Below are 10680 nucleotides of genomic sequence, written 5' to 3' on the forward strand. Positions count from 1 at the left end.
TATGGAGTATGCCCCTGCTGTGAAGTCCTGCCTCCATCTACTTGTCGTTTAATCAGCTGGACAGGTTCATACAAAATATTAGATTAGGCCAATTCCTATACATATTTTTGACCTAGGGGTGGGATTGATTGTGAACTGGAAAGGGAAAATGCTTAGGAAGCTGAGTAGGGCTGCATCGTCACTGATTTGTAGAATCATTTTGATTCGATACAGGATCCGATTCAATTTGTTTGGAATCTGGAGAGTTTTGCCTCAGTCAGAAATATTACAAGTCTGATCATTTAACAGTATATATCCATAATTTCGTATCTATTAAAAGAAAGCTGACACATGTGAGACTTAATTAGAGATGTAAACAGAGAGTTATGAAACCTGCAGCTGCAGAAGCCAGCGGGGAAAAAAAGAGGCAAACACAGCGCGGACCCGCCGACACATCAAAATCTGACTCTGACGCGTCGGGTCCGCGCTCTGTGTTCACGTTTGTATGCAGAATCCGTAAACCTGCTCCCAGTTACTGTTTTAGCTGCATGGTGTTTGACGACATGTTGTGAGGTTTAACCTGAGATGCTGGCGTTTCAGGCATAATAACGTTAATTTACAAATCGACACGGGATTTTAATGAATCAATATCACTTTATTCAATTTAGCATGGATTGTAATCAGAAAGGCGATAATCAAAACCCACCCCTAATCAAGAACTTGCAAAGTAAAAACATGATCAATGTAAGGTAGCCCTTTTGTTATTTACAGTTAACAAGAGGATTAGTGTTACTGTGCGCTGGCTGAGTCTGTTTCTTTTCTTAGAAATAGTTTCTCCTGCCCTGAAGAAAATCCACTTGCATGGAACAGAAGAGGCTGTGGAGTGCAGGAACTACACTGCAAGCTGGTAGATATGCAGGTATTCCTGGGTCCTGCAGACTATCACCTAAAAACAATAAACAAAATGATTTTCTAAACTGTGTAGCAATGTCATGTACGTATAGTGTCAAATACATTTTTGTAGTCTTCATCAGCTTTAATTCACATGGAAGTGTTCCTAAAGTCATATGCTGTAATGATATTTACATTATGAAAACATGATTTTGGACATTTCAAGTTTTTCACTTCGGCAGATAAAATGAATTGAGCAAAATCAACTCAAAATATTCCCACACGCCAGAATGTCCTCTCTTCCTCGCTGGCTCCATATCTGTCAGTGGAATGATCACCTCTTCGCTCTCTGTCACCATCAACACACTCCACGAATCCCGTGGATGATTCACTTCCTTATATCCGTTTGAATCAGGTACCGAAGCAGTTACGTGCGTAATGAAGCTTCGGACGTCACTGGTCACGTGACTTTTGCCAAACGAAGCAAGCCTCGACACAGTGCTTCTGAACCAGTGTGTTGTTTTTTTCGACACACGCTCCGGAGCGTCAGCTTCAAGCGGGCCATCACTACTCCTGTGCCATCGTTCTAGTTTAAAATGGCTGACTGGAGTCCGATAGCGAAGGTGTACGACCCGCTGAAAGCTGGTAGCATCGACGGCACAGACGTGGAACCCCATGATCGAGCGGTCTGGAGGGCCATGGGTGCCCGGTACAAGCCCAACAAAGGCGTCGTTGGAGACCCACTGCTCACGCTTTTGTGTCCCGCTTGAACCCACAGACCACCGAAGATAAACTACACAAAGTGTTCTCTAAGTACGGAGACATCCAGCGGCTCCGGCTGGTCCGGGACATTGTCACGGGTTTCTCCAAAGGATATGCCTTCATTGAGTACAAAGAGGAGCGATCTGTGGTCCGGGCCCGCCGGGACGCCAACAAGCTGGTGGTCGACCAGCATGAAGTGTTCGTGGATTTTGAGCAAGAGAGGACTCTTAAAGGATGGGTGCTGCGGCGGCTCGGCGGCGGGCTTGGAGGGAAAAAGGAATCCGGACAGCTGCGGTTCGGCGGCAGGGACAGGCCTTTCCGTAAACCCATCAATCTCGGGGTAGACCCGGTGCAGGAACGAGGTGGTGGTGGTGGAGGGAGGGAGTGGGACAGACCAAGCGGGAGAGCCAGAGACGATCGGGACCGACACAGAACAGCAGAGTGGGGCAACAGAGGAAGGAGAGATGACCGGGACAGAGGCCGAGAGTGGGATGACCGCAGGCACGGAGACAGGAGCAGGCACCGGGACCGGAGATGAAGCATGTGGCTGCACTTCAGCACTTCAGCTTTCAAAGGAGGACAGTGAATGAGTGTGTGACTTGGATAACTGTTTGTGTGAAAGGTTACTTTTTTGTATGCTGATATTCTTCAGATTGTACTGTATGGTAATCAGGACTCTGCCTGTGGCTGTCATATTCAGTTCTTCTCAGGGAAGTCTCAGGAATGACAAAGTAGGGTTGTTGTGTTTTGTTGGGGTTTTTTTTTTTTTTACAACTCTTTATTCTAGCGAAAAAATTACAATACGGGTGGTGTCCAGCCAAATGAGACTTACATCCATCATGTCAAACATGAGCGCCAGCAGCCAGAATCACTGCTTAAGAGTCCAATTGGATTGCTTTGGGAAATCGGAACTGTACTTTTATACAGTTATCATAAATATTATTACCCCACATATACAATTCAAATTTTATTTCTTGCAATTTAAGTCTCAACAGACTTTTTTCCCCATTTACTACAGAATGTTGTTTATCATGTAGATAAACTGAGACAAACAAAACTGCATTTCTTTTTCTGATATTAAGATATTCCAGGGATTAAATGCATAGTTAAACTTCTTTTCACTGACAGAAAGGGAAGTTTCGCTGGTCCGGCCCACTCAAGGTCAAAGGCTATATGTGACTCACAATGTAAAATGAGTTTGCAGTTTTGTTTTGTTTTTAAAAAAGCATAAGTTTAAGAGCACATTGTCAGCCCCATTTCTTTTTAAAAAATGTAAATCAGATTATATCATAAACAATAAAATTCGTCATTGTTTTGAAATCTAAGGTGTTACTGTTTGTCAAAGTGTTGCAACATGTTTAAGATTTCCCAAGTTGGGTAGTTTTCCAGTGTAGCCTCATGTGACCCCTGTTTTCAGAGTTGGTAATGATGTGTTGTGCAAGATTTATACTTGAGGGAAGAAAACTCAGTATTCAAACACATTTACTCCTTTTTCCATATACATGCAACTCAGGAATTTGAATCAAATGCTTACTCAAATCAAATCAAAATCAAATCAAATCACTTTTATTGTCACATCACATGTGCAGGCACACTGGCACAGCACATGCGAGTGAAATTCTTGTGTGCGAGCCCCACAAGCAACAGAGATGTGCAAACACAACAACACAAACGAGCAAAATACAAGAATGGCCAACCTGAAACTAATAAATATATGTACAATATATAATAGTGTATGCATTTCTGGATGTGTATACTAAATATTTTCCTACGTGTGTGTGTGTGTGTGTGTTGTGCAAGATTTATACTTGAGGGAAGAAAACTCAGTATTCAAACACATTTACTCCTTTTTCCATATACATGCAACTCAGGAATTTGAATCAAATGCTTACTCAGCTCTTACTCAGCCATCTGATCCTCGGTCCTGCCCAGTGAGGTCAATCAGCTTTCGGTTATGGGTCACTGGGTGGATTCTTAAACTGTGCACAAGTATTTCTGAAGTCATCAATATGAAAGATGACGGGAAATGAATCTCTTATTTCATTAAAAGGTAATTCTCTAATGTACCAGAAAAAAACAAGAGGCAGAACTGACTTTTATTTCCAAGTATGTTCTGAGTAGTAAGCTGTCAATTGTAGTGTTATTTATACGAAGAGACAATGAAGTTAGTGCAAACACATATACGTCAAACACACTGAAAACTGAGGCTTTTTTCCACTGGTTTGTGTTTATTACTGTATGATTATTGGGAATACATGCTGGGACAAGACAAATTTCAAGCATTTGTTAAATATGACTTTGACATTTAATATTAATCATGCATGTATGCAAACATGCAAGATGATTTCCACTGCCGCTTAGAAGTCATGCTTAGCTGGTCTTTGCCTTCCACCGTACCCGACATTCACGATGGGCCAGCCTGGGTAAGTCTCTCTTTGGACCGTGCTGAAGTTGATCCTGTGAATCAGAAGAATCAGAGCACGCAGACACAGAGTAGCTGCTCCCTACATGAAGGACACTGTGATGATGATAAACCTGCTCTCACCTGAACGCAGGGTTAATGCCAATGTTGTCAGGCTGCGGGAAAGCAGGTGTCCGCCTCCTGTGGCAGGAGGATGGGGGAGGGAAGTCTTTCTGATACTGAGACTGCATCTGGGCTGTTTCCTGTTCGTTTTTTGCTGCTGCTGACATGTGATCACGGTTGCCTTCTTGCTCATTCCCTCTCACTTCTCTGTCCTCGCGTCTGTTTCCTCTTCCTGTTTATCATGAGGATGCAGGAGGAGAATGGTGAGATTCCTGTTGTGTGTTACAGCCTGCTGAAGGGTAATCAGAACTTTGCTAAAGGCAGAATTTCATCAACAGTAATCACACTTTCCATAAATAAACTTTCTTACTTTCTTGATCATACTACATGTATTACACTATTTGCTTTTTTCATTTTAATCTTGAGAGAATAATACTTTATACATAAATGAGATGAAATGTTCTTATGAATATAAATCATTTGCTTTGGATGTCGCAGAGCTGTGTGAAGGACACGGGAACACATACACAAATAATTACTGCTGAGGGCAATCCAATCCTGTGTCTGTGAGTAAGAGTGGCAGGAATTTCACTGCACAGCAGAGAAAACAATATCACTCCTCCAGATGCTCTGTGTCTATAACAGCATTTTCACATTTAACCTTATATGGTCTTTCTTATGTTCTATTTGAGGTATTAAATACTTTATTACAGTGTTTTTCAGTTTAATGGCAGTGTAGGGGTTTTTTTAATCTAAGCTTTAATCACAAAATCACCTTTATAATCTCTACCATCTCTGCCTTCTCACTCATAGCACACTGCCCAAACCATTTCCAAGACACACACATGCACTGAACAGAAAGCCACAGCCTTGCGTGCCATCATAAATGAGTCTTATCTTTATACAGACATGATGAGTTTACTCTCTAGGGTGAGCCAAGTCTGTTGACCTTTGCCTGGATCTTGGTCTGGGATAGGCCTGAAGCAGAAAGCCTCACGTGATGTGGTCTCCATCTTAGCAGGTGTGTCCGGGTAGAGGAGGAATCCTAAAAAGGGTGAAATGTAGACTGTTGACTCTTGTTCCCCTTTTTTAACCCACTACTTTGGAGTGATTCCAGTTAAATCAAATCAAATCAAATCAAATCACTTTTATTGTCACATCACATGTGCAGGTACATTGGTACAGCACATGTGAGTGAAATTCTTGTGTGCGAGCTTCACAAGCAACAGAGTTGTGCAAAATACAATAATGTAAACAAGCAAAACACAAGAATGGCTACATCTGAAACTAATAAATATATGTACAATATATAATAGTATATGCATTTCTGGATGTGTATACTAAATATTTTCCTACGTGTGTCTGTGTGTGTGTGTGTGTGTGTGTGTGTGTGTGTGTGTGTGTGTGTGTGTGTGTGTGTGTGTGTGTGTACACATATTTTACAAGTTTCACAGTTTCTGAAATCTTTCCAGTTAGGTCTCTTTTTCACAGCTTGTTTACTTTGCATATAAATTCTATAAAATATGCGTAATGGCAGTGACAATTAATCATTCACACAGACCTGATTTTTGTGACAACAAAACAAAGTTTTATTTCTGTCTGTTTATTTAGTGATGTGCACCGAGATTAAAGCGAGATCAGAAATAATGACGGTAATTTTGAATCCTTTTGTTATTTCTTGACTAGGACATTGTTTCTATTTCTGTTTTACTCTTTTCAGTGTTTGAACTTTCTTTCTTTTTTTCCTTTGCCACTGAGCTTTTTTTACAAACACTAATTTAGATGATTAAAGCTGACAGTGGAGGATTTGAGAGCATAAGTAACTTTATCTGTTGCTGGTATGAAGGAGCAGCAGGACTTTACCTGCCACTGTTGGTGGTTCGCCCCTGTAGGGTCTACTGCGCAGAAAGAATTCGTGGTGGCGACGTGGTTGCTGCAGGCTGGCATTTTCAAAGAACATTTTGTCTGCTGGTTCCTGGATCACTGGCATCACCCGATGTTCTAAATCTTTGGTGTCTGCTCCTAAAAAAGTTTTAGAAAAGATGCATTAAAAAGTAAGACAAAAAAACTATCAGAATTTAATTAAAAAAAAAACTACCAAATCCAAGAATAATAACTATGAAATTTAAAATGGAGGGCATTGTGACTGTAATGCTTACCTTCCTTTAAAAAAACACATAAGCTTTCTGCCGTGTTACCCTCTACTTCCTATATTTCTCTGCACTGTGAGTGTTTGTGTGCCCGCTTATACAAAGAGCTTCTTAAAGCTTGTTTACTGCAGTAGTCATGGTGTTCTGTTGTTCACCGGTGGCTGGCAGATAGAGCAGTAACCAGCTGGGACAATAAAGCAGATGAAGTACCAGAATCCTGAAACTTTGGTCCGTGAGTTCAGTCAGACAGGTTTAAAAGGGAATATGCTCCAAAATGAGAATTTTTATAAGTAATATTATTAAAATAAAGGCTGGATGACCATTTTTTAAAAACTGATTCAACTAGGTAATAAGTAAACTAGAAAGTTGGCCAGAGACTCCATTCTCCACTAAAGCCAACGATCTGTTTTTGAATTTAAAATAAAAGTGATCTGGATTCGCTTCACCTGTCCACCAAGCTTGACTTGGTAGTTTGTCTTGCTGACAGACAGGCATAAAATATCACCACCCGTAAGCTAGAAGTGCCGAGCTAAGCCTTGTTTCCAAAGTTAATGCGTTTAAATGTCTTGCAAGGGTGGCTGCACAGTACCAAGTGTGATGATGGCAAAATAAATTTGACCACAGCAGTGTTAAGTGACACACCAAGCCAAGAAAGGAATGGGAAAAAAGAAGGGGGGAAGAGAAAATGACAAGTTTCCCATTCAGTAGTTACCCTGGGGCATTTGGCTAGAACTCAGCAATGTTCCCTGCGTCTTTGACATGAATCCAGCATTACTTTTTTCACATTAGAGGGCTTGTTTGAGCCTGCACTTTTCAGCAGGTAGTCTTATATTTATGGAAAAACTCTTAAGTGATGCAATCCTTTTTAAGGTATTTTTTTGTTTATTGTAAATTCCTCACAAGCTTGCAAATCACTTACTATAATATATGACAACAATAATCTGAGGTGTTGGCGGAAGATGTCATTTTAAACCCTATTTGTCTGAGACTTTTACCACTATGTTGTGCATTTTCAGTATGTGAGTGTTATTTTTTTTTATCCTTTTTATCCAATTTCCCCCAATTTTTATCCGTTGTTCTCCTAACCCACATACTGAGTATGTCTCGGTACAAGGTCTACCGAACCTCTGAATCTCGTGGTGCTTCTTTTTGTTTTTCGAATGTTTTTTTTTTTAAAGGGAGAGAGCGGCATGACAAAACTAATTTCAAAAAACAAAAACCCTCTGCATCTGGTGAAGAAAGTTAAAATTACAGAGTGAATCTTAGGCTTCACAAATGGGAACGAGGATGAAAATGAAAGCTGGGAAATGTTCTCAAGTCTTTCCAGGGTTAACATGGAGGTATCAGTCAGCAAAGCTCTGTTCCCACCACTGCACTCATCACCCCCCACACCACCCTCCCTCCCTCCCCTTGCACAAATAACTCCATTAGTTTCACGGCTCCCAGTGGGATCAAAGAAAGAAATACAGTAAAACATTGCATCGTTTTTTTCAAAAATGAAAGAAAGTTCAAACACTGAAAAGAGTAAAACAGAAATAGAAACAATGTCCTAGTCAAGAAATAACAAAAGGATTCAAAATTACCGTCATTATTTCTGATCTCGCTTTAATCTCGGTGCACATCACTAAATAAACAGACAGAAATAAAACTTTGTTTTGTTGTCACAAAAATCAGGTCTGTGTGAATGATTTATTGTCACTGCCATTACGCATATTTTATAGAATTTATATGCAAAGTAAACAAGCTGTGAAAAAGAGACCTAACTGGAAGGATTTCAGAAACTGTGAACAGCGTTGGGCTACATGTTCTGTGCTAACTGGAATCACTCCAAAGTAGTGGGTTTAAAAAAGGGGAACAAGAGTCAACAGTCTACGTTTCACCCTTTTTAGGATTCCTCCTCTACCCGGACACACCTGCTAAGATGGAGACCACATCACGTGAGGCTTTCTGCTTCAGGCCTATCCCAGACCAAGATCCAGGCAAAGGTCAACAGACTTGGCTCACCCTAGAGAGTAAACTCATCATGTCTGTATAAAGATAAGACTCATTTATGATGGCACAGTGCACGCAAGGCTGTGGCTTTCTGTTCAGTGCATGTGTGTGTCTTGGAAATGGTTTGGGCAGTGTGCTATGAGTGAGAAGGCAGAGATGGTAGAGATTATAAAGGTGATTTTGTGATTAAAGCTTAGATTTAAAAAAAACCCTACACTGCCATTAAACTGAAAAACACTGTAATAAAGTATTTAATACCTCAAATAGAACATAAGAAAGACCATATAAGGTTAAATGTGAAAATGCTGTTATAGACACAGAGCATCTGGAGGAGTGATATTGTTTTCTCTGCTGTGCAGTGAAATTCCTGCCACTCTTACTCACAGACACAGGATTGGATTGCCCTCAGCAGTAATTATTTGTGTATGTGTTCCCGTGTCCTTCACACAGCTCTGCGACATCCAAAGCAAATGATTTATATTCATAAGAACATTTCATCTCATTTATGTATAAAGTATTATTCTCTCAAGATTAAAATGAAAAAAGCAAATAGTGTAATACATGTAGTATGATCAAGAAAGTAAGAAAGTTTATTTATGGAAAGTGTGATTACTGTTGATGAAATTCTGCCTTTAGCAAAGTTCTGATTACCCTTCAGCAGGCTGTAACACACAACAGGAATCTCACCATTCTCCTCCTGCATCCTCATGATAAACAGGAAGAGGAAACAGACGCGAGGACAGAGAAGTGAGAGGGAATGAGCAAGAAGGCAACCGTGATCACATGTCAGCAGCAGCAAAAAACGAACAGGAAACAGCCCAGATGCAGTCTCAGTATCAGAAAGACTTCCCTCCCCCATCCTCCTGCCACAGGAGGCGGACACCTGCTTTCCCGCAGCCTGACAACATTGGCATTAACCCTGCGTTCAGGTGAGAGCAGGTTTATCATCATCACAGTGTCCTTCATGTAGGGAGCAGCTACTCTGTGTCTGCGTGCTCTGATTCTTCTGATTCACAGGATCAACTTCAGCACGGTCCAAAGAGAGACTTACCCAGGCTGGCCCATCGTGAATGTCGGGTACGGTGGAAGGCAAAGACCAGCTAAGCATGACTTCTAAGTGGCAGTGGAAATCATCTTGCATGTTTGCATACATGCATGATTAATATTAAATGTCAAAGTCATATTTAACAAATGCTTGAAATTTGTCTTGTCCTAGCATGTATTCCCAATAATCATACAGTAATAAACACAAACCAGTGGAAAAAAGCCTCAGTTTTCAGTGTGTTTGACGTATATGTGTTTGCACTAACTTCATTGTCTCTTCGTATAAATAACACTACAATTGACAGCTTACTACTCAGAACATACTTGGAAATAAAAGTTGGTTCTACCTCTTGTTTTTTTCTGGTACATTAGAGAATTACCTTTTAATGAAATAAGAGATTCATTTCCCGTCATCTTTCATATTGATGACTTCAGAAATACTTGTGCACAGTTTAAGAATCCACCCAGTGACCCATAACCGAAAGCTGATTGACCTCACTGGGCAGGACCGAGGATCAGATGGCTGAGTAAGAGCTGAGTAGCTGGTCAGGGACTTCATCTGCTCTGCACTACCCGACTCACTGGACCCTCTACAGTTTGCATACCGCCACAACAGGTCCACTGATGATGCCATAGCCCTGACACTACACACTGCCCTGTCACACCTGGAGAAGAGAGACACGTATGTGAGGATGCTGTTTGTAGATTACAGCTCAGCATTCAATACCATCGTTCCCTCGAAGCTGGACAGGAAACTGCAGGATCTAGGACTGAGCAGCTCCCTCTGCAGCTGGATCCTTAGCTTCCTGTCTGACAGACAGGGGTGTGTACTGAGCCCTCTCCTGTACTCACTCTACACCTACGACTGCACAGCCACTAACAGCTCCAACATCATTGTGAAGTTTGCGGACGACACTACAGTGGTGGGTCTTATCACCAACGGTGATGAGACGGCTTACAGGGAGGAGGTCAGCGCCCTGACCCACTGGTGTCAAGACAACCATCTCACCCTCAACGTCGCAAAGACAAAGGAGTTGATAGTGGACTTCCGGAGGTGCAGAGAAGTACACACCCCCATCACCATCAACGGCGCTGCTGTGGAGAGAGTGAGCAGCTTCCGGTTCCTTGGAGTACATCTGGCTGAGGATCTTACGTGGTCAGTACACACAAACAAAACAGTGAAGAAGGCGCAGCAGCGCCTCTTCTTTCTCAGGAGACTGAAAAGATTCGGCATGAGCCCCCGCATCCTCAGGACCTTCTATCACTGTGCCATTGAGAGCATCCTCACTGGATGCATCACCACCTGGTATGGCAACAGCACCGCCTACAACTGCAAAG

The 10680-nt window shown here is 41.6% G+C and overlaps 1 protein-coding gene and 2 pseudogenes across 6 annotated transcripts in view; 1 reads left to right on the top strand and 2 right to left on the bottom strand.

Moving 5' to 3' along the window:
- LOC145431562 (uncharacterized) overlaps nt 1-10680 on the bottom strand; it is a 50451-nt pseudogene that overhangs the window by 33538 nt on the left and 6233 nt on the right. The gene's annotated exons all lie outside the window — the stretch shown is intronic.
- Nucleotides 849-2952, top strand: LOC113031214 (U11/U12 small nuclear ribonucleoprotein 35 kDa protein pseudogene; annotated as a pseudogene). Its single transcript, XR_013911903.1, has one exon. The product of XR_013911903.1 is annotated as a U11/U12 small nuclear ribonucleoprotein 35 kDa protein pseudogene (transcript).
- On the bottom strand, nt 3841-6815 carry LOC145431558 (uncharacterized). Of its 4 annotated transcripts, none has more exons than XR_013911904.1 (5): nt 6316-6815; nt 6020-6178; nt 5066-5201; nt 4178-4388; nt 3841-4089 (listed from the first exon to the last, which is right to left on the bottom strand). XR_013911904.1 is itself a non-coding variant. In XM_080307539.1 (5 exons), exons 2-5 carry the CDS (start codon nt 6144-6146, stop codon nt 3990-3992), a joined length of 561 nt encoding a protein of 186 aa, XP_080163665.1. In that variant the 5' UTR covers nt 6147-6178; nt 6316-6807; the 3' UTR covers nt 3841-3989. The 4 variants fall into 4 exon arrangements, 3 of the variants coding, with proteins under 3 accessions (XP_080163665.1, XP_080163667.1, XP_080163666.1); XM_080307539.1 differs by having other exon boundaries at nt 5079-5201; nt 6316-6807; XM_080307541.1 differs by having other exon boundaries at nt 5106-5201; nt 6316-6788.

This window comes from Astatotilapia calliptera, chromosome 10 (genome assembly GCF_964374335.1).
Source record: "Astatotilapia calliptera chromosome 10, fAstCal68.1, whole genome shotgun sequence".
Lineage (NCBI taxonomy): Eukaryota > Metazoa > Chordata > Actinopteri > Cichliformes > Cichlidae > Astatotilapia > Astatotilapia calliptera.

Bases quoted from the DNA above. Each gene is read 5' to 3' on its own strand.
- LOC145431558 (XM_080307540.1), bottom strand. From the start codon at position 6,146: ATGCCAGTGATCCAGGAACCAGCAGACAAAATGTTCTTTGAAAATGCC. The intron at 5,202-6,019 runs GTAAAGTCCTGC...CACCCTTTTTAG, and splicing joins CGAACCACCAACAGTGGCAG to GATTCCTCCTCTACCCGGAC. The intron at 4,389-5,078 runs GTAAACTCATCA...CATGATAAACAG, and splicing joins GACTTGGCTCACCCTAGAGA to GAAGAGGAAACAGACGCGAG.